Below are 26849 nucleotides of genomic sequence, written 5' to 3' on the forward strand. Positions count from 1 at the left end.
CACCTCTTTTAGAGACCCCTTAAGTCAAAACTAACTGATCTCTCAGAGCATCCAGGGCCACCTGGAATGGGGACATCATAAGATGCCATGACCCCACATGCAAATTAGCCTCCAGTTACAGCCCTGGTTAGATTTTGTTTTATTGACTTGGCCTTTAAGAAAGAAGCTGACAAATTAGACTGCACGAGGACACCAGTGGAGGACAGCAGCTTAGGCAGGAAGGCTCAGCCTCCAGGGGCCGAGCAGGCGTCTTCTTTGTGCCGCCTGCAGATGCAGCTGGACCCTCCGTAGGCCTTCTGGGGAGGGAGCTTTGCTCTTGGTGGTGTTCATCTTCACAGAAGACCCATTGGTACTTTGCTGTCTGTGGGCTTCTCACTTAGAAAACGGAACTGGGATACCCACACCTGTGTTCACTCTGCCCCAACAGGAAGCAACCCCAAAGAGAGGGGTTAAGCCCCAACTTTAGGACTTGGAGGGCATGGAGTGTGGGCATTGAGGCCCATGGACCCAGCCACTTGCAGCACACGGAACCCTGAGCCAGCCACCCGACCCCTCTTGTTTTCCTGTCTGTAAAATGGGACTGTCACAAACCTTGGCATGTGGCTAGGGATTCACTGAGAATGTGGGAGCGTGGTGCCTGGCGTGCACGCGTTCATTTGCTTGATGGGTTTTTATCTAGCACCTGCTGTGTTTCAGGAACCATCTCAGGTTCTGGGGAGCGGGGTGGGAGAAATGGGTCCCGTGCTTACCAGCTGGTAGGAAGCGGTGGACAGTAAATAAGTGACCTCGTTAGCATCTCTGGTAGTAAATGCCAAGAGCAGGGGGAGGAAGGCTGTCCCCAGTTGATGACCAAGGAGGGACTCTGTCCTCGGTGGCTCTTGTGTGTCCTTCCTTCCATTTCCCACTTCAAAAGGCGCCTCCTCCAGGAAGACTGGCCTGACCCTTCCTGAGGTCTGCCTGCCCAGCTCCCAGTCTGTTCCCATTTGCTCAGCCAGCTCTTGTGATGACTTGCCTGCCCTGTTGGTCTCTAGGCCACCCTTTGGTTCTGTTTGGGAGCATCCAGTTGGCTCCAAGAATGCATTCAACTGAGCCTTAAAAAGCGAGATGGGGCAGTGTCTTATGCCCCCCTGGGAGCAGGAGCCCTGGCTGTGGACCCAGGCATGTGGATGGGTTTGAGTGTGGCCCGGCAGGTCTCATTAAGATTTCCTGCAGCACATCCTTCTTGGTGAGCTCACTCTGCCTTGAATCCATTTCTTTTTCCCGGGTCTCAAACAACATCAGGTCAAAGAAACTGCTTAGTTTGAACAACTACCACCTGGGCGATGAGAAGAGGCTCTGGATCCAGCTGTAGATTTAAAGAGATCCCAGGCAGCTCTTTGGAAAGACCCCTGGCTGGTCCCCCTGTGAAACAACAAGGACAATGCCTCTCGTGCACTCAGGAGCCCGCTGAGCCCCTTCCCCCGAGGCGAGGAAGATGAGGCTGGGGCTGGAGCATTGGCCCCACGGATCCCTGGGCCCCATCGCAGTGGGACCCTGGGTGGCCCCGCTCCGGCGCATGCCCGGGAGATGAGCAGAGCCCTGGTATCTGACAGGAGGCCGCGTCAGAGGAGAGGAGGAAAAAGGATTAAAATAGAGACTTTGCTATTATTTTTCTCTGATAAAAGTGCGACGAGGAAGAGCTGGATCGTGCCACTGCCTGGTTTTTCATTTGTGTTTTTGTTTCATGCTTCAATATCTTCCTCCAGCTGCTCATGTCGCCTTTTCTTTTCTCCTCGCTTTGATCTATTCGTTTTCCCCAGAAATGGGGTTTATAAATCATTGTAATGCAGCCTTGGGAAAGATGGTGCTTAGTGCAGGGAGAAATACATCGCCGCTAACAGCCCCGGCAGGGAGAAAAACTCCTGCCTTGGAGCCGGGTTCCAGCGACAGGTTACTGATGGTATTTGCTTTTCATGTCTGCGCGCGTGCCATCGGGGCAGGGCCGGAGGGAGCGTTCCGCGCGGCGCCTCCGTCATATTTCAAGTCTCCTCCGGCAGGCGAAAACAAACTGCTCCTGCCTGCTTCCCAAGGAGGCGAGAGAAGGGGAAGGCGGCGCAGGCAGGGTGGGAGCATCGGAGCCCGCGTGCTCCTCTGGATCCCACCTCGGCCAACGCCGGCCCCTGAAACGTCTCTTTCCCTTCCCGAAACCAGGCTGTGCCTTCGGGTTGGACATAATTAATCTGGCGTCCGGGTCTTGTCCAGCTCTCCCAGGCACAGTTAGAAGTCTAACAGCGCCATCGCTGCTTTCCGGAAGCCGCGTGCCTGCTCTCCCTGTCATGTTTTATGGTCCCATTTTCTCTGCAGCTCAGAGCAGCAGAGAAGCTCCAGGTGTGGGTCCCCTCCTGACTCAGAGCAGCCTCCCTGTGTGTGGATGTGTGTGTGAGATCCAGGGCTAGGCAATGAAAACCCTGCCAGGCCCTAAATCAGAGCATAAAGACGGGGCCCATGACGCCGGAGCCAAGCGTGTTTGCACAGACCTGGCCCCCGTGGGCCTGAGTCACCAGAAGCTGCTTACAGCCACAGCCACCGTGACAGGCGTTACCCTAGGTCTCTCCACCTCTGTCTGCCTGGCAGGGGGGGTGGAAGGCTCTGCTGATCTCACCTCGCCCTCTGCCCACCCTTCTCCGCATCGGGCATTTGGGCTGAACTTTTCCACTGCGGCATCTCCCCATCATCTCTCCAGGGAGGCAGGTGTTAATCTGAGCAGTGGTCTTTGCTCAGCGGAGGGTGATGTCTATTTCCTTTCAGAGGCCAGCTGCACATGAGATGGAGCGAGAAGGAGACAACTCGTTGGGAGATTGGCACTGAATAGCTCAGCACCGCCCCACAGAACTTTCTGGGTAGAAGAGCTCGGTCTCTGCTCTGTCCAGCAGGGATGCCACAAGCCACACGGGGATGCTGAGCGCTCAGAATCTGGCTAGTGAGGAAGGAGACCAAATTCCTGGTCCAATTTAATTTTAACTAATTGTCTAAATGGCACAGTGGCTAGTGGCTGTTGAATTCGGCAGCACAGATGAAGCCCGCTTCTCTGGAAGACGTGGGGGGAAGGCTTCTTTGGGTGGTGTCTTATGTTACTCTGGCAGCTTCTCTCTCAAGTAGACTAGCATCGAAAAGCGTGTGCATCGGAGATAAAAGTGTAGGGAAAAATCATGAAACGATTGAGGCCTTTTGAAGTTGACCTCTTTCTCCAAGTACAACCAGGGTGAAGATGGGGGCAGATTTGAGAACCAGACCAGATCCTGGCAGAAGCCTTCCTGTGGCAAAATTAAAAGATAATCCCAATAAATTGTGACTTGCTTTCCTGGTAGCAGCTGGACTTACAATCTGGGAATTATCTGATTTATCCTTGTGTATCTACTCCAGCCTAGACGGGTTAGCAGGTGTGTGTGAATGCTTGTGTGTTTGAGTGGGTATATGTATTGTATATGTGTATGAATGTGTGTGTATGTGTGGGTGCATGTATGCACATGTGAGCATGAGTGTGCATGTGTATGTGAGCATGAGTGTGTATACATGTACACACATGTGTATGTGTGTGTGTGAACATGAGTGTGTGTATGTGGGTGAGTCTGTATATGTGTGTGTTAGTGTGTGTGTGAACATGAGTGTAGGTATGTGTGTGTGCCTGTGTTAGTGTGTGTATGAACATGAGTGTGTATATATGAGTGTGTGTGTGTGTGTATGTGTGTGAGCTTGTACTTGTGGCAGACCTTGGAGAAGCATCTCTCTTTCTTCCAGGTCTCCCAGGGTCCTTGCATACAGGCACCACGGGGTTCATTGACCAACCCTGCAGGGGACAGGGAAGGACTTCTCCGGCTGCGCCAGCTCCGGGGACAGGAGAGCCCTTCCTCTGCCTCCTGCTGCTGCTCCCTACTTCTACTCTGGCCCCAGCTTCTCTCCCAGGCCCTGGGCAGCCCAGGGGTCAGACTGCCTGGCCTCACCAGCTCCCACCATGTATGCCCTGGGCCTGGGAGAGAGACTTGACCTCCTAAGACAGGGTGGAGTGGAGACGATGATGGCACCCACCACCACAGAGCAGCAGACACACGACTGCTGAGTCACACCGTGCAGTGGAACTCGGCCATAAGCAGGAGCCAGGACAGGTCCGGCCCTGACACTGGTGAACCTGAAGCTCACCCAGGGAAGAAACCAGCCAGAGGCCACGCCCAGGAGTCACGGAGTCACGGAGTCAGGAGGGTCAGATGGATGAGTGGGGCTCAGCGGACGCTCCCCTGCGGGGTGAGGGGGTGGTTCTGGCTCTAGAGAGAGCTAGTCGGGCAGCACTGTGAACGTCCTGGATGTCCTGAAAGGAGAGAACCTTAAGATGGTTGGTTTTAGATTATATAATTTCCACATGAATAAAAAAAGATCTAGAAGTTCATGAATATCATTGTCAGAGCCCTTGGTCCAGTGACTGGCATGTCCATCCCATGCTGGACGAAGGCTGGCTCTTAGAAACGGTGCTGTACCGGGAAGCTTGACCTCCGCAGGAAGCTTCACGTCCACCCCAGATCCCTCGGGAGGATCAGGCCACACATACTCTGGCACTGCTTGGAAGTCATTGTAGCAAGGAGGATGCTCTGGATGGCGCCTGAGAACAGGACAGGCAAAGGCCCTGCTGTTTCCTGATTAGACAAAACCCACACGTTGGCCAAGGGGTGTGGTGCGGACGGGCTGGAGCAGGGTCAGCTTCCTCCCGCCCCTGCCCGAGGCCTCAAGGTGCTGCCAGGGGCACCAGCTGCCATCTGGCCAATGTACAAATTGCATTTGCTTCATCAGGCCTCCATCAGCTCGGGGACCACTATTTCCCGGCTGCCTGGACCCCAGCAGCCCGGGGGGCCGGCCGTAGCGCAGGAGCAGCTTGATCCCTCAAGCCCAAGGAAGCTATAAATCTCGAACTTTAATCATGTCTTCATGATCATTCAGCAAAGAGCAACGGAAGATTTATTCTATGGGGACGGCACGGGGAAGGCTGAGGGGCTTGTCGTAGGGAATATTGGTTTAGCAAAGGCAGACTGCTCCCCGGGGCCTTTCCTGGACCGGCCGATGAACGATGACACCGATGGCCATAACAAGGCAATTACTGGTGTGTGTGGGCAAAGCTTTGTTAAAGACACGCAGCCCTCCTGCGCCGGCGGGTGGCTGGGGCCTCTGTCACGCAGCGTCACCGGCCTCGCAGAGCCCCAGCCGCCTCTCCCCGCTGATGCTCGGCGCCCGCGTCCTTGAGAATGCAGTAAGCATTTTTTAAAAGCCCCAAGGGTCCTTTCCAGTTTTCTCTGCAAATGTTAAAGAGGAGGAGAAATCAAGGAAACCCAGATAGGACTCTGTGGTCCCTCGCACACGGCAGGTACCTGATATCTATTTATTGAACATCTCCGCTGCTTCATTTTATGGGAGAGAAGAAAGAGGTTCAGAGAGGGAGCGATTAGTAACTGTCACACAGTGGGTCTCCCAATTCCCAGTGTGAGCTGGCTGCTTCCGTGTCTGGCCTTGTTCACGGAACTCAGTGCTGTAGCAGCAGGAAGGGAGCAGCCCCCTGGGACCGAGAGAGAAGCCCAGCCTTGTTTCCTGGGGGGTGGGGTGGTCTCTGGGGGGCGCTGCTTCTGAGTTACTCCAGAAAAATTTTAAATATATGCAAGTGTTCCTACCCTCCTGTACCCTTTTTCCACATGTGGGACTCGGCTCCACGGTCTGTCTCTCAGGCACAACCTTCCCACAGCAGGGGTGACCTCCCTCCTTGATAATGGCTGTCCCAGAGAACACGATTCTGCTCCCCATGCCAGCCCAGGACATCCATGGTCATGTATGTCGTCTCGTTTCTCAAGGTTATGAAAGAGGTTGGTGCATAGGTGCACAACTCTCCGTAGGGTGTGGTTGGGGGCTGAAGGGTCCCCACACAGTCAAGTGTCACAGGTGCTGAGACCTGCCCTTCACAGGTGGCCGACTCAGTCCCCTGCAGCCACGTGTGCCCAACTGCCTTCCCATTCCCAGCCTTTTCCAGCTGCCTCTTCCGGTGCACCCTGCTCCGGTGGCAGGTGCTGTTCCCGGTGCTGCGGAGAAAGACCCGGGCTGTCTTCAGGGAGCTTACTCTCTGCAGGACATCCAAATGGACTTCTGGATGAGGTGGGGATCTCAGTGTCCCTCTGGCCATGGGCTGGATGTTCCAGGTCACTCACACTAGAGGAGCCAGCCTGGCCAATAGAGCACCCCAGTGGCGCAGGAGAAAAGGGACACCAGCCCAGTGACACAGAGGGCGGCCCACAGACGTGGTGAAGTGCGCCCTGCAGTGTCCTCCTCACCTTCTGCGCATGCAGCCCAGGGCTCTGGAAGCAGGTTGGGGCTTCAAGAGAAGCAGGAAATCAGACCTGAGAACAGACACGGGGCCCCTGGAGTCTGCATTAACAAATGGGGCTGCCAACGGGGAGGAGGCTCAGTCTCCCCGGCTTGTCCTGGAAAGGCCTGAACGCTGCCCCGGGTGCTCTGAGCTAGGCATGGCCTGGCCGAACTCCTCCTTCCTCCTGGACAGAGGCAGAGGGGCTGGGCAGGAGATGGGAAAGAGGAGTGTCCACCTGGTGCCTCCTCTCAGCCTGCTTCTCCTACCGTGAGGTCCCCCGAGGAAGGCCAGCTTCTTCCCCATCCGTGAAGACTCTCAGGTCTTTCCAGAAGACGGTACCTAATATGATCACGAGCATTTTAAAAATTCGTGTTTGAAGGAAATGTGCTACATTCCTGGTCGGTGCCTAGCGCGTCCGTAGCCATGCTCACCTCGGCATGAGCCAGGTGGGTCAGGAGACTGGGCCTTTGTGGACCTCCTCCCAGGGACGCTCCTGATGTCCCTCATCTCACAGAGGCGGAAACCCAGGCCGGAGAAGTTAAACGACTCACCAGGCTACAGAGCTGACAGGTAGAGCTGAGGGCCAGTGGGACACACCTGTCTGCAGAGCTGTCCGGTTCCCGAGTGTCACCGGCTGTGGAGCGGGCAGCTCCGGGGCAGCTCCAGCCCACAGGAAAGCAGCATCCGCGGCTCGTGTGGTATGAAGGGTCCCAGAGCCACTGTGGAGGAGGGGGAAGGAAACCCGTGGACGTCATTTTAATCACGTTATTCAACCCTCTCTGTCCAAAATGGCCTCACTCCAACGTGTAATCAACGTAAACATTACGAACCGGTGGATTTCATTCCTCTTTTTGGACCACGCTTCTGAAATCGCAAGTGTCAATCACTCACAAACTCTAGGATTGGGCTGCCACATCTCAATGTGGCTTGAGAGCATGGGGGCTGCTGCAGTGTGGCCTCTCCGTTCCCACCGGCTCCTCCCCCCTCCCCTGGGATGTCTCCAGGACCATGGCAGAGTGGCCACAGCCCTCACCTGACAGTAGCCTGCACTGTCTGACACCCGAGGCAGGGAATCAAATGCTGGGTCCTGCGAAATTCGTCTTTGTGGTTGGAATGTGAGCCTCAGGTGACCGGGGACTGCAGTGTCTCTATTTTGCTGGCTGCTCTGTCCCCAGTGCTTCCACATAGTGGCTGTTCATTTAACGACTTTGAAGGAAACAGTGGGCAAACGCACCATGTCCTTGTGGATAAGCACCCAGGCTAACTCAGCCTCTGGATTCAGATCAGGATGGCCTGATCTGAAGTGGGAAGAGTCAGAGTAACTCTAAAACGATCCCAGTTTATATTTTCCAGCTTCTTGCCCCTTCCCTCAAGTTGCCTCTCTTTCGTCAATAGGTATAAATGCCTAAAAAGTAGACCTTTTTTTTTTTTTTTTTTGAGAAGAGGTCAAAACTCTTCAAACTCCTGGGCTCAAGTGATTCTCCTGCCTCAGCTTCCCAAGTAGGTGTGTGTCACTGGGCCTGGTGAAAAGTACCAATCTGGGCCACTTGCACTTTTTCAATGGAGTGGAGAATCCAAGGGGATGGTGGTGGGGGGGTCCACCTGCTGGGACAGGAGGACTCCGGGAGAAGCTGAGGCCAGGGTAGAGGTGCAGCTTCGGGGAGTGGGGGGCCGCCTATGCAATCACAGAGACATCCCGCCCCCCAAGTACCTTACAAAAGAAGACGGAGGCAAGATGAAACCCTCTTCCATCCCCCTAATTTGTAGTTTTCTGGTGTTAGCAAGGCTTACAAGACACATGCTCCCAATTAGCTGCTCCTCTTAATTTAAATGCTTCATAAATTATCTCCTGCGCGTGTGGATTATCACTTCATAATGTGAGTTAGCATTTAAATAAATAGCTGTGGTGTAGGAAATTAGAGAGGTTTACTTCTGAGGCGCTGGCATAATGAAGGGAAATACCACGGCAGCTGAACAGGGGCGGGGGGGAGGGGACCCACAGGCTCATCCCCGTTTCCAGAAAGCCGGAGTTATCTGCAAAGCCCTTCCAGCCTTCGCTGGCCTCGGCATCCTCCTCTCTGAAGTTTATTTCATCTGCCCATCTGTTTTTAAAAAAGAAAGATTGCACCAAGTACCTTCCTCACAGCCGCCCCCAGGGTGACCACCTTAATAACTCACGAAACTGCAAAACCCAGAAACCTACCTCGGCCTATTCACAGGCCTCATTCAGATTCCACCAGTTGCTCCCTAGTCTTTAAGTGGGCATTTCAAAGACATCCCAGCGTGCAGTAATGACAGTAATGACTACCACTTGGTGTAGGATAGAGAACCACCATTTAGTGGGCGCCTGGGATGCGCTGAGCAGGGGGTGCGGCAGTGGCCATCTTACAGTTGTTAGGACCCCAGGAGGGAAGTACCCCAGCAAGGGGTGGCCAGAGAGCTGAACCTCCAGGGGCTACGGGTGGCAAAGTGGTCAGAGAGGGTGGCAGCCAGGTGTCCTTACCCCTCAAAGCCCTCTCGGCCGGGTTGTGCGGTGCCTGCTGGGCAGCAGTGCTCTGTTCTCTCTGAGAACGAAATGTGGCCTATTTCCCAAGCAAGCCAAATGCTCAGTTTTGCCTTCAGGGATGCATTGAGAGAAATTTAAAATGATAATTTATAAGTGAATGTGTTTATTTTCCCCTTCTGTTTGGAAATGAAAACATTTTGCAGGCCCCCCAAGTACCCGGGCCGGAGGCTCGTGCCTCCAGTGACGAGGGACTGAGTCTGACCGGCAGGTGGGGCACAGCTCCAAGGACCCAGGCAGCCCTGAAGCAATGGGGTGGTCAGGAAAGCCAAGGCCACACAGGATCGCGCCACCCCAGCCGGAAATGATGCTGGTGGAGAGGCAGAGGTTGGGACATTCCCACGCAATGACCTGGACAAGGTGGCTACAAACCCACCCACCCAGAACCTCATAGCAGATTGCAGGTCCAGGTCCAGGAGCCACAGGCAGCCCCGCCTGCCCGCTCCTTCCTGGTGCCTTACAGACCCCTCTCGCACACCAGTCGACGGCCACACCACAGGCCCTGCACCAACCCCAAGCTGCTCCTGAGAGTCTCACGTTTCTTCCACTGGGGGATGTTTTCCACGGGGCTGTGAACATAACCAGGTAGGTTGGTGACGGGGACCTGGCCAGCCCCGACGACAGTCAACCAGCAAGACGAGGCTTTTTTTTTTCTTTTTCTAGGAACAATCTGTTTTCAGGGGAGCCCAATTTTTACCTGAATGACAAAGGTACCCCGGTCACTTGATAATGCACCAGGAAGGAGTGGGCAGGAGCCGCTGCACAATTCCAGATGATTTCTGATAAGGATGAAAACAGCCCTTGGCCCCCCTCTAAGGATGGATTGGGGTTTTCTTTGGGTTGTCCTTACCTGGAGAAGATGCAAGGCGTCCAGTTAAATTCAAACTCCACATACACAGTGAATAACAAGTATGTCCCATGCAATAATAAATATGGTCCATATGATGTTGAGACATGCTTATATCAAAAAGCCATTCATTGCTCACCTGACATTTGAATGTCACTGAGTACCTGGGTTTTTTTAAAAAAAAATATTTATTTTTTTAGTTTTAGGTAGATACAATATCTTTATTTTATTTTTATGTGGTGCTGAGGATTGAACCCAGTGCCTCACACGTGCTAGGCGAACGCTCTACCACTTGAGCCACAACCACAGCCCAGCACTTGGGTTTTTATCTGCTGTTTTGGACAGTGGAGCCCAGCTCCCAGGCAGACGCCCCACAGGTCTCACTTCTCCATTCCCAGAACCGAGCCTAGCACCTGAACACATGTGACGCTAGACGATCTGTTGTATGTCATGATGACACTCAGGGAGGTTTCTGTGATGGGGTGGCTGGCCAGTTAGGGGGACTTTTGTGTGGCTCTGTTATGTAGGATGAAGAAGCCAGGCTTCGGTGTGGGCCGTGGGGGCCTGGCTGCCATGCGCCTACACCATGCAGCAGCGGGGGGTGCAGAGCACAGGCAGAGGCCCTGGGACCCCGGAGCATGGCTCGAATCAGCTCTGCATCAGCTGTGAGCTTCACCACAGGCACAGGGCAGAGAATGGTACTGAACCATCTGGAATCACCAGGGTTTCCCCAATCTGGACCCACGGAACCAGCAATTTCCTACATTGGCACTTGGCAAGCATTCTCTGGTCTGAGCCTCGTGAAAACCCTTGCAGGGGGCTTCTCTGGGGCGCCCCCGAGTTACAGCTGGGAAGACTGAGGCAGAGAGGGCTGAGGGGAGGTGGGCGAGGTTGTTCAGCAGATGAGAAACAAAAGCTTGGATTGCAACACAGGCAGTCAGCTCCTGAGCCTAGACACCGACCCAGCAGTCACTCGCCCAGCAGATGCTCCCGTATCCAGAGAGGGATTCCAGGCCAAATCGGAGAGGGAAAGCTGAAGGCCAGGTCCCTGGGGTTTTGCCAGCTGGGCATGGGAGGTTCCTGGGTATGATGGGGCTGTCGCTACCCTCGAGAGCTCCTTCCCATCCAGATGACAGGTCCTCTCTTGAAAACCCCAGCCGACAGCCCTAGGGAGGGAGCTGGGGTCCCCTGCAGATGTCACACTGTCCTACAGAGGGTGGCTTGCCTCTTGTGAGTTTCACATTTATAAAAGTCTTGCCTGGTTAAGAACAAAGTTTGTGGTGCACGTAAGATCTGTCTTTGGTGGAAGCAGGGCATGCGTATGGTCTGGGGGATCCTTGCCTGCAAGAGTGTGGTTTTCCCAGCCCCTGTTCACTTCAGCTCCCTGTTGGGCAGGCGCATGCTCAGGAGGGCCTGGGGCAGTCCCCTGCTCCCTGGTTTATCGGCTCACCCGAACCCACAATTACCCAGCTGTGACTCTGGGTGTGCTCTTCCCAGGGAGGAGTGGTGCTCATGTGCAATGGGTGGTTCATGGCTGCTCCATGTCACTCAGCATGCAGGGTCACAGGCCACCCTTGGGATGACCCAAGCACTCCAAAACCAGCAGCAAAAGTGTGTCTAAAAACGTTGAGACCAATGGGTGCTCACAGAGGTAGCACTGGGGGAGGGTGGCAAGGGAAGCTGAGTGTGGAGGCAGGTGGTATGGTTCTCTGCACAGAGAAGGCTGGGGAACCACCAAATCATGGTGGGCACGGGAGGCTCACGGTTCAGAGGAAGTCTGGAATGGCCACAGGACTTGGGGCCGATCCGATGCCCAGGGAAGTTTTCTCTGAAATAGTCAAAATCAGATGCGACGGAGCCACCCTTCCAGCTAACCCACTAATCATATTCCTCCAACTTTACATCCCTGACCCTTGTAAAAGGATCGCATTGAAGGCGCGTTTTAAGCTGCATTTTAATAAGTCAATAAGAAAGCTCAAAATTATTTAAAGCTTCTTAAAGAGGATTACATTTGATTTCTTGTGGGAATTCTGGGTATAGAATACTAAAGACGTCGAGTCCTGCCGAGGTCGTTCTCCATGAAGGGAACCAGCCGTTTCGGACAACCACTGTGACTCTCTCGTTGTTCGACTGGAGACGGTTCTGGACAAGAGGCTTTTGTCACCTGCTGGCAGCATCAGCCTAGCCGGAGAGGTCTTCCCGGGGGGACCAATCAGATTTTCTACCGTCCAGCAAGCGTGGGTCTGTCCTCTGCAGCTTCTTTCCCAACCTTTCACATCAGGCTTTCCTGATGGGCAGACCCCGCAGGTGGCTGGAGAAGCCCAGGTCGGCATCACGCATCTGGAGGGGAAAGACACACCTGGGCAGAGCAGATGCTCCGTTCTTATTCTGAGCTCACCATGGGTCCCAGCGCCAAGGCGGGTCTGCAGATGGGGACGTCATAGGACCCCAGGCAGGTCCAGCCCCTGACCGGCCTCCCTGCCCAGGGAACCTAGGGGTGGGAGGGAGCCTACTTTGAAGCTGAGCAGATAACCTTCTCTGAACGGCCTTAAATTCTCCTGGCCCGCACGCCTCGGGAGGAAGGCCAAGCAGCTTCCCTTGATCCACTCATCTTTGGAGGTGCTGGGAACAGAAGTCAAGCAGCTCGCATTTTTCCACTGTGTTGGGCGGGACCTGAGAGTGGCTCAGACCCTGCCACCTCACCCCTGGAGTGTAGAACCAGGCTCCGGGTGCACCTCTTGCTCACTCTCTCTTCCAGTTCCTCCTGTGCTGACCACCAGTCTGCCTTTCCTAAACTGCAGTATTGATCACTGGAGGACCACTGACTTGCCACTCCCCGTGGCTCCCTATCACCTGTCAAGCGAGCCTGGCAAGGTCTGGCGCCATTACTCATCTTTGCCCTGGTCACCTGGACCGTTTGCTATGTGTCCCGTTCAGGTTTTCTGCAGAACTGGCACATACTGTGACACGCGGCCCGGGTCTCTGCTCAGCATTTTGAGTTGGCCTCTTCTGGGAGGTTGGCCTCTTCTGCCAGGCCCTCAAGCTCGCTGTCTCGCGGAATCCCTGCAGCACGTTACCTTTCCCTTACCAGCCACTCCCCTCTGTTCCCCGGGTGCCCCACACTTGGTCCCTAGGCTGGACACCTCCCAAATGCCCCTCCAGGTCAAACACCAGGAAACTATCACTGACCCCCCCTGGCTGCCTCACTGACCACACTGTCTGAGACCTTCCCCACGGGACCCCAGCTTCCTGGGCATTGTGGGGGAGCTGGGTGGAGAGCTCTGGGCCCCCAGAACTCAGCCTCTCTCTTTGGGCTCTGATCTGTCTCTGTGTGAGCGGTGGTCAGTAGTGGGCCCACGATGTCAGGCTGGGCCACCTGGACACAGTGCATGGCACTGGGTGGTGCCCACGACTCACCATGCATCACCCTGTGGACAGGTGCCCCTCTGAGCTTATCCCTGTCAGTGACCGGAACACACTGCGGTGCCCTGAGGCTGGAGAGCATGGTGGGTTGTACAGTGTCCCCCCAAAGATAGGGCCAGGGTCTAACCCCGGTACCTGTGAATATGACCTTATTTGGAAATAGGGTCTTTGCAGATGTCATTAAGTCAGGGATCTCAAGATACCATGCCAGATGGCAGGGGAGGCAGGGTCCCGGGAGCAGGCCAGGGGGAAGCAGCTGAGATTCCCGTGGCGCGGCTGCGAGCCAAGCAGCACGGGGGACCGCCCGCAGAGAACGTTTGCTGGGAGCTCCCTTCAGCCTCTGGCCTGGAATGCGAGAGACGTGTTCCTGCGGTCTCAGACCACCAAGTTCCGGCGATTTGTTGTAGCACTCATAGGAGACCAGCACCGAGGAGGTGGCTGGGGGCCAGAAGGCAGATGCCCTGGGAAGATCTTCTGATCCCTGTCAGTGACGGTCACTCTGCAGACCTTGGGGCTGCCAGAGCGTCCACAGCCTCTTGTGTTTTCCTCAGTGTCTCACATTGAGCTGGCTGTCCCGTCTGTGTGCCAGGTGACAGGAAGGCCAGCAGGTACCAGCCAGGTGATCAGCCGGGTGACCTCTCTGAGCACTCACCTGGAAAGCCAGGACAAGTGTAGACCTGCTTCACAGGAGGAGGAGTCTCTCATTCCCTCACTGGAAGATGCACTGGGCACCTACTCTACACCAAGAACTATTCCCAGCACTGGAAACAGAGCAGGAAACAAAAAATACACCAGTCTCTGCCACACAGCGCTGACGTTTCAGCGAGAAGACAAAGACGATGAGAGAGACCCTCTAGTGGAATGCGCGGCTGGCGGCTGGTGCTGCGGGGCTACTGCGAGGGGCTGAGGCCAGTCACAGGCGCAGCCAGGTCAGGCAGGTCAAGGGGTCAGCAGGAATCACGTACTCGGGCCTGGTCAAGGCACTGGGCACATAGTAGTGGCACAGCTCACATTGCTGCTGTCCTCCAGACCAGCTGACCCCTCTACTCTCCACACAGTGCTCTGAGCCTTCCTGTCCCTCCTCCAGCCCCCCGTCTCGGGCATTCCACAGGCCAAAGCAAGCTTGTGGGGTGAGGGGAGGGCTGCCCAAACTCGGATGGACGGGTCGGGGGCTGTGAATCCCACCAGTGGTCACAAAGGAGGGCTCATGACGTGGCCCAGCCAGATACGCTTGGCCACAGCCACCTGCTCCCTCACTCCATTCCTTCTAGTCCAGAAGATGAAAAAGGTCCAGATTTTGCAATTTCCTTGAAAACTAAGAGAAAGGCTCAGACGGGAGACCGTGGAATCGGTGTGAGGGTACTGAGCACCTTGGCCAACCTGCCGGGTCTGAGGTTGGGGGAGAGCAGCCACCAACGTGCGCTGAGGGATGGGCCGCAGTTCTGGGTGGACCACGCCCTGTGCGTCCCAGCTCCTGGGAGGCATCCCGACCTCTTGGCTCTTGGCATGTCCTGTCTAATGGGGAGGTGGGGATTTATCTGGGGCCTGGGCCAGGCCAGTTGGTCCACGCTAACAACGTGAGGTTGGTCCACACAATATTAGCTTGCCCTTTGGAGGGCTGGAGCCAAAGCTCCCCAGCAGCTCTGTGGGCTGAGGGTCTTACATGAGAAGACGTGGGAGGGAAGAGACCAGACAGCGGGGTCTGGGTGAGACAAGGGCCCAGCTCTCCTCAGCCTGGCCCTTTAAAACCCAAACCGTGGGCTTCATTTGCATTTAGATCTCCTGCTCCCCCTTTTCATCTAAAGACAAATCCTCACAAAAGGCTGCTTAATTAGACCAAATTAGATTTCCACTCAGCAGCTTGTCATTCATTACAAAACGCTGCTCTTTTCCTATTTTGGTAATTACAGGCTGGTCTCCGCCCGGCGCTGAGCTCACTCCAGCCGTGGAGTATGACCAGCATTCCTGATTTTCTGCAGCGAAGAGCAAAATTATTCAGTTGCACCAAATCTGTCTCTTTTATAAGTTGGATCAAGACTGTCGCGGGCGTCCCCCACAATAAGGGAACCCTCGTTCTTCTTTATTCTCCCATGATCGCCAGAGCCCCGCAGAGTGCCGGCCTTTCCAAGACTGAGCTGAGGACGATCAGACCTCACACGTAGCGATCCTGCCGTGTGTTGGGGACCTTTCCCTGGGCTGCACAACCCTGCTGCTCCTGGGGAGCCGCCCTCAGTCACCCGGGGCGGCCCTCACCTGGGTTTGCGGCACCTGGCCATCTTTTGCCCTGAACACAGAGCCATGTCATTTCTAGCTGTCATCTGTGGAGACCTGCCAGGCAGATGGGTGCCCCGGCCTGAGTGGCTGGTCTCCGTCCTGCCGTTCCTCCACAGTTCCCAGGCCTAGCTGGTGCAGTTCGGCCTCCAGGGACCTCCCCCTAACCCAGCGGGGCTCCTCAAAGTGGCTTGGGGCTCACAGCCCCATGGTGAACCGTCCCAGGGCCCGAGCACCATCCCAGGGCCCGAGCACCATCCCAGGGCAGCCCGGGTAGCTAGCGATGGTGCGCGTGAGCCGTCCATCCCAGGGGCAGGGGCGCTGATGGTGGTGGGACGGCGGCTTCACTTGGCTCCCGCAGTCCCCGGCACCTGTTCCAGCTGAAGACATTTGGCATGGTTTGCCACATGAGGGGCACTGAAGAGTCTCGCCAGACCCCAGGCTTAGAGATCGGGCTGAGGTCTTGCCCCAGGGCACAAGCAGGAGAGCTGACTCTGCTGCCCAGATCTGATGGGCTGCAAACCCTCCCACGGCGCTGGACTGACTTCCCGAATGCAAGAAGCAGGCGACGTGGGTCTAGAAGATGTGGATCTACATGATGTGGATCTAGACATGTTCCAGAAAGGAATGGCAGAGCGGAAGGGCCCCAGATATCAGAGAACTCAGCTCCTCATTTTACAAAGGGGAACTCTGAGGACAGAGGAGGGGAGACAGGTGACCTCGGGTCTGCCATCCTGGACGTCCTCCTCCTTTCCGGCCCCACCTGGCCCCGGTCTGTGTGGACGTGGTCACAGGCTGGAAGCTGCCTGGTTGTGCTGCTCCCACTGGGTACAGAAAACCCACCCTCCTCGAGGCGCACAGCCAGGCAGGACAGGGCTTTCCCACTTCGGCCCTCAGAGCTCAACTCCCTGGAAAGTTCAGGAATAAATTCCAGACCCAATTTCAGAAGCTGGCCCAGGCCCGGGAGGAGAAGTCGAAGAGCTTCCAGAACATCATCCTTCTGTCCCCACGCTGGCACTCTGTCCTGCCGGCACTCCAACAGGGTGGACTGAAGGCCTGCTGTGGGCCCGGCTCCCGGGACACCATCAGTGGGTGGGTCAGACCTGCTGCTGAGCCAGATGTGGTGGAAACCACCACCCAGCCATCAAAGGGTCACAGTGTCGTGGGGCCAGCAGGGAAAATAGATGGTGGGGCCGGGGTTTCTTAGCGGGTGCCGATTCAGGGGGGTCCCGGAGGAGGCGGTATTGAAGCAAGGAGCTCAGGAGCCCCAGGAGTGGATGAGGAGGGGCAGTGGCTTGGTGCCTGGCGGGCCTGCCGCTTGAGCAGCTAGGAGGCCAGAGGCCGGGAGTGGAAAGTGAGGGGCCACACAGGAGCCTGGAACAGGCACCTCTCTGTGGAGCTGGGCTCCTGCTACACAAGCGACCAGAGGCCCACCCTGGGTACTGGCCAGGTCCTTTCTCCACAGCAGCTGAGACCCATTAGCTCAAAAGCCCACTGACGCAAAACTCAGAAATTTAAACACTCACTTTTTTAAAAAAATAGCCGGAACAAGCAGATTTTCAGCCCCTCAGGGTCTGTCTGCATTGCCCACCCCACGGCGCTGCCCTGGGGTGTGCTGGCCCCGCTGGAGCCTGTGACTGTGAGAGCCTTGCTGCCAATGCCCTTGGGAGCTGCCTGACCTTGAGGCACCCTAGCCAGGACCCCTGACTGCAAGCCTCCGGGTGCTGTCGTCCCAGCCACCTGCCGTCCCTGCAGCCTGTCCAGGCACCGCCCAGCGAATCTTCCAACCTGCTCCCTTCATTAGCCCCCAAATCGCTCCCTGCACCTCTCCCTCCCTGGCTTTCCCCATCTTCTCAGATCACAAGGGACAAGGAACGGTGACTTGGTGACTCGGGCCCCATAAGTGGCCACTGCCCTGCTGCTGACGGAGGAGGAGCAGCTCTCTGCTCCTACACACCTGCCTGCGAACCGCCAACCGCCCCACAGCTGCAAAGAGGCAGGCCGTCCCGTCCTCCCCGTTTGGAGCTGAAATCAGTAGCCTCCAGTCCTGTCCCCGGGCGACCCCAGCCTCATTAACAGGCTTCCTTTTAGGGTGCTGCCTCCGCCCCACGCCCTGCAATGCTGGCGGGGCGTCTCCTACCTCGTGTTAAACTCCTTCTCATTTATCACAATGCCGCTCTTTTCTTATTGACATGGAAATAAAACTTACAATCAATGAGATATGATGAAATATACATCAAAACCGGAGTCACGCGGGCGCTTCATCTGTTCTCGGGAAGGAACAGGGTTTATGGGGGGGTGGGGGGACACTGAACGTTTTTCTTCCCTATTACATGATGCGATTTTCAATGAATCCATAAAGAAAATGAAAACACAAATAGAGTAACCAAACAGGATGATCCCTGCAGCTGTCAAGACTTAAAACAGTTCAGCTTTCCTTTGATTTCTGTTTTAAGTTTTGAAAAGTACATAGATCATCCTCTGCTTTCTCCATTCCTTCCTTTCTTTCCTTTTTTTTTTTCTTTTCCTTTTCCTTTCACAGGAGGCTCCTCTTCAGTCTGCTCACTCTGGGTTCACCGGTGTTGAACCTGGGCAGCCAAACTGACCGATGACCAGACGGACAGGCTCTTATTCTTGCACCATCAGCCCGAGGCAGGAGCGCCCGCGGTCTCCGTTGGTGACTCCTCAGTGGCCCGGTCATTCCTTTCCTTGTTGGAGTCCACATCAAAGCAGGCTCACGGGGTGGGGGGGGTCTTCCTCCTGTGAAACGGGGTCACACTGAAGTCGAAGGGGAACAGAAGGGTTCCCACCCCCGTCCCCACTGTGCGCCAGGCACCGCGCGGCCCTTCACCTCTGCTCTAAATCCTGCCGTTATGCCAGGAGGTGGGGACAGTGGATGCCCATCTCAGGAGCCTCAGACAGGTCAGGCCCACAGTCCAGATTCTGGTCCTCTGTCTCACCAGGGGGTGACGAGGGCCTCCACGTGGCACTGCCTTCAACTTTGTTTTTTTCCTGAAGGTCACAGAGTCACGCTTCAAAACAAGTCTGATGTGACCACTCCCTTCCATGCCCCAGGTAATAGTCAACTGTCCAGCTGGTCAGGAGAGGGGCTGCCTGCCCCCTGGTGTCCTCTGCTTGGCATCCACCTCAAGGAAGTCACTGGCCTCCTCCTGTGTCCCTGGTGCAGACCAGGGGGCTTTGGGAGGAAGCAGGTGGACAGGGACCTATACCCATGTCCCTGGACTTGTAGTCCAGGACTCCTTCTCCCCTGCAGGGCAGCTGGCCTTCCTAAAGTGAGGCTACCCAAAGCAGAGGAGGGACACCTTATGTAAGGGGATCCATCCAGGCTGGCTTGCCTTGGAACAAAAGTCTCAAGGAGATCCCAGAAGGCTCCAAGAGACATGCTGCCCCCCAGCTGTCACCATATGGACCATCAGAGCAAGAGGACCAAACCAGGGGACCATGGCAGCCCAGAGCCTTGCTCCTTGCGCCCCACGTTCCACCCCCACAGTCCTGCTTCCTGCAAGTGAAGCCAGGTGTCCACAGTGCGCCACCCCAGCATGAGACCACAGCCACACATGTGCGTCTCCTCTGGCTCCTGGGACAGAGAGGAGTTCCCTAAATGCCCCGGAGGGGAGCATGGCGTGTCCTTCCTGTGGGAGTGTCGACGTTCTTTCTCCTGCGGAGAACACACAGAAAGCTGATCATCAGTGTGCAGCTGAGTGGATTTGACGAGCTGTGCCGCTGGCCCCTCTGCTTGGTCTGAGACACTTTCGTCACCCCAGAGGAGTCCGTGGGCCTCGAGCAGTCACCCCCCACAGGCGACCACCAATCTGCCTTCTGTCCCTGGGTGAGCCTCATCTGGACGCTTCACCTAAATAGACAATGTGTGGCCTTTCGTGTCCGGTTTCTTCCCTTAGCATACTGTCCTGGGAGCACGTCCTCGCGGTGGCATGGACCAGGGCCCCATTCCTTTCCATGGCTGAATGACATTCCGCTGTGTGGCTGGACCACATTTTGCTTATCTTCTCATCCGTGGAGGGACATTTGGGTGGTTTCCCTTTGGGCCACCGTGAACAGTGCCGCTATGAACGCTCGTGTGTGGATGAGCTTAAAGGCATCTTTGGGCACCGTCTCAGGAGTGGAATTGCTCGGTCACGTGCTGATTTTCTAGCTCTGGAGGAGCCCTCCGATGTCATTTTGTGGTGAGCTCCTACTCATCCTGATGGAGATGGATTCGCCAGTGATTTCGCCCCCTGGAGAGACCGAGGACGGCCAGCTCCAGGAGCGGCTGCTTTATATCTAAAGCCTGCTGAGCCCTCTGCTAAGAACTCAGCTGCACTGTGGAGCGTCCCCCACGGCCCTCTGAGCTGGGTGCCCTTGTTAGACCTGTTTTCCAGGGAAGGCCACTGAGACTTAGAGGCTAAGCAACATGCTCAAGGTCACGAAGGGTCACGAAGCCAGAATTCCACGTCCGGAGGCTTGGCCACAGCCGTGTTCTCCATCACTGACCCCGTGTGTCCGGAATGTGCCAAATGATTCTGTTTGGGCTCAGAATGTGACAGGTAGGGGGCTGGCAGCAGCAGACCTCTGGTCCTCATCTGGCCAGGCACAGACCGCTGTGACAGTTGAGCTTGCCAGCCGTGAGCACACCCACGGTGGACAGCAGGCGCTGACCCACAGGTGGCCAGAGTGCAGCCCCACAGGCAAATCACCCAGGACACAGATGAGTGCCCACCACTGCGAAGTCCAGGCCTGTCACCCAGAACCGCTCATGACTGTGACTTACTCTTGTCTGCCATGGTGCAGACCTAGGGGGCGCTGTGTCCCCACTTTACAGACAAGGGACCTGGGTCCCCATTGACTAGTGTTAGGTCACGACCACAGGGTTGCAGATGGCGGAGCTGCTGTCCATCCAGAAGCTTGGGTTTGGTGGCCACATGGGTGATGCTGCCCACTGCCTCCCTCCCTCAGGAACATCCAGTTTTGCCCAAGAGAAGTTTCTGGGAGTTCATTCCCCAGGCTACCTCCTAGGAGTGACTTGGGTCTCTTCATTATCTCAGATGACACCTAGCCAGTTTTTATAGCTTAAAAAAAAAAAATCCAAATCTTGGTGTTAGTTCCTCCCAACCTCTCACCTTTGCCTTTTTTCAAAACGCAGTGCGTGTTGTCCCCCCATCCACCTAAACCTGCTGAGTTAGGGGGCCCCAGAGGCCGCGGCGCAGAGCGGATGTGCCCGGGTGCCTTGTGCTGCCGCAGCCTTCTCCGGGTGTGATCAAACATCAAGCTAAGTAGCAAATAAATCTCTCCATCTCATAAGCGGCACAGCGAGATCATGTAAATGCAAATGAAGGACCTGGTTTCAAGCTGTCGAGGGGGAGGGGAGGGAACACCGGGGCCCTGTCACCACCTCCGCCTCACTCAGCTAGGGCCATACATCAGCTGTGAGAGAGCGCGGGCAGCAGAGGGAGGCTGGCCGCCCCAGGGAGCAGGGAGCAGCCGGGCGGGCGGCAGGGCACAGGCAGCCAGGGCGTGAGAGCAGACAGGGCAGGCTCCCCGGACCCTGGAGCGGCGTCCCCACGGCCCGGGGCTCCCTTGGAGCTCAGCCACAGAGTGACTCTGGGCCGCGCGGTAGTGACCGCAGCCGCTGTTTGCCCAGCAGGCTCCTAGATGCTCTGAGCGCTACAACGAACGGCCCCTGAGGTTGGCAGGTGAGGGCAGGAGGCCAGGCAAGCTGAGTCCATCTCAGTCCCACAGGACGCCACTGACACGCCCGCCTTCCCGTCTCTCCCACGTGGCCACCAGCTCCCCCTCCAGGCCTCCCTGAACCCACCGCAGCCACCTTGGCCCCCTACAGACTTGCTACAGGGACCTGGTGACTCTGAAGAGCCTTGGCACAGGACGCAGAGTCCTAAAGCCTAGCTCAGCTCTTTGGCTTTTCTAATGACAAAAGTAGAGTCTCATCCTCCCGAAGCTGGGCCCTGGCGACACACCCGCACGCAGGCCGGTTCCGCTCTGCCTCCTTCCACGTTTTCTCCAGCACAGTTTAGAAATGTCGGTCGGAACCGCGGTGTGTGTAACGTGGTGGATCCTGCTGAGACTTTTTTTCACTTGACATTATTTTATGTGCCTTTGATCACACGTAGATGTGGTCTTCTCGTGTGTGGCTTTGTAGCATCATTATGCAATGTTCAACTGCCACTCAGACTACGCACTGGGTTCAAAGAAGCCGGCTTCTCCGACGGCAACGCCTGGGTCCTTTGATGCCTAATGCGCCTACTTTACATGATTGTTTATCTGAGCCTCTCATTATGGAAATAAATAAATATCCTCTATGCTAATAATGATCACAATTTGCATTTATATTGTGGTTTTCATTCGAGGATCCTAAGTTGTTTTACAATAATGAACTACCCCTGTGTTGAGCACGGTGTTTGCGTGTGCATCTGTATGCATGGGTAGAGCTATGTACAGATATTTATTTAATAACTACCAGGCAATAACTGTGGGCTTTCACATCTCTATGCTTTAATAGGATGCAGGAAACTTGAGCGGAGGCTTTTCAACCGACGGACCGACCTTCCTTTAGTTGAGACGCGGACTAGAGGTCAATGAGTGACCCTGCGTGGGTTGCCAGCCAGCGGGGAGCGACCGTGCTTTGGCAGGGCTTGCTCTCGATGGGGTGAGCGTCCTGGGCAGGGAGGACCCCGGGCCTCCAGCTCCCCTCGAGACCTGCCAGGTGGGAAACAGCCCGGTCCTTGGTCCAGGGGGTCCTCTGGGGCCATGTGAACAACACACCCGACAGACTTCATCCTTTTCAGTTGTATACTCACTAGGGTTTGAGAAAGGGCACTGGAGGGAAAAGACTGCACTTGAGCTGCGAGGCTGGGTCACCTGGGTTGAGGCTGTGGTAAGGCTCCTGGGCAAGGTCCCGGGGAGGGAGGACCCCAGAGCAGAACCTGCAGGAAGTACCACCTTGACCCGCTCTGGGAGGGGCCAGGGTTCTCGCACTGGCCACTGGCCCCTCTGGGGGCTGCCTGTCCGCTGGGTTCCAGTGACATTTCGGGGCCTGTCCTTCAGGCGGCGAGTGGAGGGAGCGATGGCTGGAGGAGGAGCCAGGAGAATCCCAGGACCCCTGGGACAGGGAGAGAGAAGGTTTTAATTAGAGCTGAGAGATGGGAATAAGGCAGGGAGGGATGACATCTTAATCAGGTTTAATGAAGCTGTCTGCTGCTGGGGACAGCTGTCACCCAGAGCTGTGTTCCAGCCAAGCCACTCTGTGAAGAGGAAACCCAGGAAAAGGCAGTTGAAGGCGCTGGGGAGGGCGGGGTGGCCAGAGTCGAGCTGGGATCCGCCTCGCACGTTTGCCTCTTGATTCTAACACCTGGGGACAAGGGACTCCCACCGAGGAGCCACTTTAAATGCCTCCAATATTCCACAGTTCCCCCGGGTGAAAACCAAGGCACGCCTCTCCAACGATATCAAGGACGTTGCACAAAATACCACAAGGATTCAGCCATAAGAAATGGTCTGAGGGCCAGAGGGCTTCGGCAGCCCCTTCCCTGACTGAGCCTCGACTTCCCATCTGTCCAGGGGGTTGGCGCAGACTCCCTCACAGTCACCGTGGGAGGTGTGGTCTCAAGGGTGTCCGGTTCCCCCCCGTGTGGTGTGGGCACCACCTCTCACAGAGGCTTGGCGGAGCTCTGGGAGGAACACAGGAAGCTCTTAGCACATGCTCAGCAACACAGTAAGCACTCAATAAAGGGGGCTGCTAAAGGCAGTCCCTGGATGTACACAAGCCTTGCATGTAGGAGGTGCCCAATAAATGTTTGTTCTCTTGTTTCCATCTTCACTTTCTTCAGCAAGACAGTGTGGTGGGCCTAAGAGATCCATGGGCAGGGAGGGTGCTCTCAGACTCCATGCCCTGCCATCTGCCCCAGGACCTTTGCACCACCCAGCCTGAGAGCTGGCTGCAGGACCCCTTTTTTGTCTGCCAAGAGCCATTTCTCATCCTATCCTGGGCAGGTGGGGTAGACTGCTTGGGGACTCCTCGAGCTGATCAAAGCTGAGATCTGGGACTGGGTCCCATCAGTTCTGTGGACGTCAGAGTGAGGTTGCCATGGAAAAGCCAGTGACCGGGAGGCCTCAGGTTGCTTGGCTTGGCTTCTCGGTGGCAGCTGATCTCAGACAGCTGTCATAGACTGCTCGCCCTCGTCTCGGAGCTCAGGGCTGGGAGCTCCTCCGAGCACCCGTTTGTCAGGCCGAGCTGGCTTTGCACAGCCCTGGAGGCACCCGGAGACCTGCAGCCCCCTCGGTCACGCGGCGGTTCTCCTCAGGCTTTTGGAAGCCCCCGGGTCAGCTGGGCACCTCTGTCCCTCAGGAGCGCCAGCACACATTCCCCCTGGGATCTTTCTCTGGGCCAGCTCTGCCCAAATGCCAACCCAAGATCCCTGTGGATTCTGGGACTGCTTTCCTGACCACCTTCCCAGGCCCAGCCAAGACGTAGCTCCCGGGTCGGGAAGCGTGTGCCAGGACGCCCTGTGAACTGGCAGCTCGCCCACAGCCCCGTCAGCCCATCGCAGCAGCCCCCTGGGGTCTCCGTGGGAGCTGCTGGGTCTGCTCTGCTCCTGGTGTGTGCAGCCACCGTGCCAAGAAGTCCAAGCCCTGCCGTCCTGTGGGGGCAGAACCCCCCTTGCAGGGAGTGGCTCTGGGCCCAGGAGAGTCAGTGAATGGTCCCATGCTGTCGATGCTGAACACTCGCTCACTGATGGGGCAGCCAGGAGCAGGAGGGTGGCATGTGTTCGAATCCTGCCTTGGGCACTCCGTAGCTTTGGACAGACAAGCTCGAGAGCTCTCTGGCCTCCATTTCCTCGCCCAGGAAATGGGGCCGGCAGGACGCCCCTTGGCAGGATCGTGGTGAGCACTGGCAGGAGTGGGTGGGCCTGGCCAGGGACGCCACCCCCCAGGTGCAGTGGTGGGTGGCACTGCCGCGGAGCATGAGGCCCATGGGGCTGTCCAGTTGGGCCACCTTGCTGGGCAGATGATTGGGGTGGGGAACCTGCTGTGCCTCTCGGCTCCTCTAGGGACACGGAGACACGCACTCCTCAGGGACTAAAGCTCCCATGGGATTTCAGGTGTGGGAGGCGTCTGGGGACAGGTGGAAGAGAGGAGGTGACAGGGACTCCAACAGCTCCACGAGGCCCACAGGTGTCCTCTGCCTGGGCCGGGGACAGCCGGGGACAGCCAGGGACCGCTGGGGGTTTCCTGCCAGCGGGCACTTTGGTGCGACCCGCGGAGGAGGGAGCGGGTCATTGCCAGGGCAGGAGGCTGAGGAACCGGGGGTGCCTCCGAATGGCCCCCTCTGCTTCTCAGCTTGGTTCTCGGAAGTTTCAGCTGGTCCCACGGGTGACAGTCTGAGGACTCGGGAAGGCCCCTTGCGTTCTCAGGGACTCTGGGACACGGCACCGGGCCCAGTGGAACCCGGGGCTGTCCCCGCTTCTCTTTCCCCCGCAGCCCTTGCGTGAAGCCGCATCTCCTGTGTGGACCGGGGAGCCTGCTGCTCGGGCCACACACCTGAGGGGAAGGACCACGTGGCCAGGCCACGGATGGGTGGCCTGGGGACAGGGCCACGGGCAGGATGGCCTGGGGTGAAGACACCAGGTGGAGGAACATGGTGACCTGCACCCTCCGACTCCTGGCAGCTCCCCGTCTCTACCCCTACCCGGGGACCCCTGCCGACCCCAGACACCAGAGGCTGGTCTGCGAGGAGCAGCGGGGCGCGTCCTGGCTCCTTCCTCCCACGCTGAGCAAGGACCCGTGCAGGACTCTGGCTCTGGCTTCACTCCCGGGTTCCTCGGCCTCCGCCAGCCTCCGGGGCACTGGGCCACGCCTGCCTGTCATGGGAGGGCCGTCAGGTGCACAGGGCGTTGAGAGAGTCCTGGCCTCCACACACTCGGTACAGGCCAGGCTCCTCTCAAGCTGGGACACTCACAGTATGCAGGCATGGCCCAGGACCACCAGTGCACGACCTTCTGTGGCCTGAGCACACCAGATACCTTCCACTGCGAGGGCCATTCTGGGTGTGTCCAGCACTTGGCCATCAGTCCAGCTGTTCACCGTGGACGTGTTTGTTGGGTGGGCACAGTTGCTCGTTTCTATTGGGTGCCCAGGAGGGCAGTGTTGGACTATAGGACAGACGTGTGTAGCTTCAATGGATACACTAGCAATTTTCCTCGGTGGTTGTGACAGTCGACAGTCCCGGCAAGATCACAAGTGTTCTTGATTGCTCCAAATCCTCACCAGCAGCATTGACCTTTTTACTTTGCGTTTCCCAGAAGTTGAGCACCTTGACATATGGGTCTTGGCCACTTGGGCATCCTTTGAATGACGTGCCTTTTCAAGTCTTGCTCATTTTTCTGTAGGAGTGTTCACCCTTTTCTTGTTGATTGGTAGTTGCTCTTTATTTGTGACAGATACAAGTCTTTTGTTGGGTACATACATTGCAGATGTCTTCTCTCACTTTTTGTACACTGAGATTTTTAACATGTGGAGGGGACACTCTGTGCTTTCCTCAACTACACCTGCTGGTGCACTTGACTGCCATTACTTGTCCTTCCTGCAAGACAGTGGGTTTCGTTAACAGCAGGGGCTGTGCATCTGTTCTGTTCACCTTGGAGCTCTCAGCACAGGGTCTGGTTCACAAGAGGTTAAAAAAAAAAAACATTTGTGGGAAGACTGCAAGAGCAAACTTTGGTTGGGATGTTTTTTGCAGCCTAAGCCTTCCACAGTTGTCGAGCCCAGGCAACCATGCTAAAAAGCACAGAGATGGCGGTGCCTCCTGTTCCCCAGCCCCCACCCACTGGAGGGTGGCAGCCAGCTCCGGAGTCTGTCTGTCGGTCCTCTGCCAGCTGGAAGTCTGCCCACCTGCACCTGCCCCGGGGAGGCGGGGCCTCTCCTGGAGAAGTCGCATTTTAATTAACTTCCCCAGCCGTCGCTGGAGAGGCTGGATCATTTTCGTAAACAAATAAGAGGCCAGAGCTTTGTTTGCAGCCCGAGGGGTGAGGCTAGCGGAAGGAACTCAAAACAAAGTCCCTGCGCCCCCTGACACAGAAAGGCTGGGCCTGGGATTGAGGAGGAGGAGGGGAGGGCGAGGAGGAACCCGAGGAGGCTCCGCTGCGGCTGCTCACTCCTGGGGGTCGAGTCCCCATGGGAGGGGAGGGAGGGGTCAGGCCAGGAACTGCAGATGATGGACCATGGTCCCCGCAGGAAGGGACGGGCTCGCTCCCTCGGCTCCAGGAGAATGCACAAGAAGGCGCCACCTGATCACTGGGAAGCAGGCCTCCTCCAGAGGCCAGACCTTGGACTTCCAGCCC

The 26849-nt window shown here is 56.6% G+C and overlaps 1 protein-coding gene across 2 annotated transcripts in view; it reads left to right on the forward strand.

The window, feature by feature from the left end:
* The window catches only part of Cfap77 (cilia and flagella associated protein 77), a 119942-nt gene that overhangs the window by 37804 nt on the left and 55289 nt on the right, over nt 1-26849 (forward strand). The window contains exon 3 of one of the 2 annotated variants that reach the window (XM_027945412.2): nt 18167-18211. The exons of the other annotated variant lie outside the window; for it this stretch is intronic. Coding sequence (XP_027801213.1) covers nt 18167-18211 — 45 coding nt within the window. The remainder of the gene's footprint in view (nt 1-18166; nt 18212-26849) is intronic. 2 annotated transcript variants of the gene reach the window in all.

This window comes from Marmota flaviventris, chromosome 13 (genome assembly GCF_047511675.1).
Source record: "Marmota flaviventris isolate mMarFla1 chromosome 13, mMarFla1.hap1, whole genome shotgun sequence".
Classification (NCBI taxonomy): domain Eukaryota; kingdom Metazoa; phylum Chordata; class Mammalia; order Rodentia; family Sciuridae; genus Marmota; species Marmota flaviventris.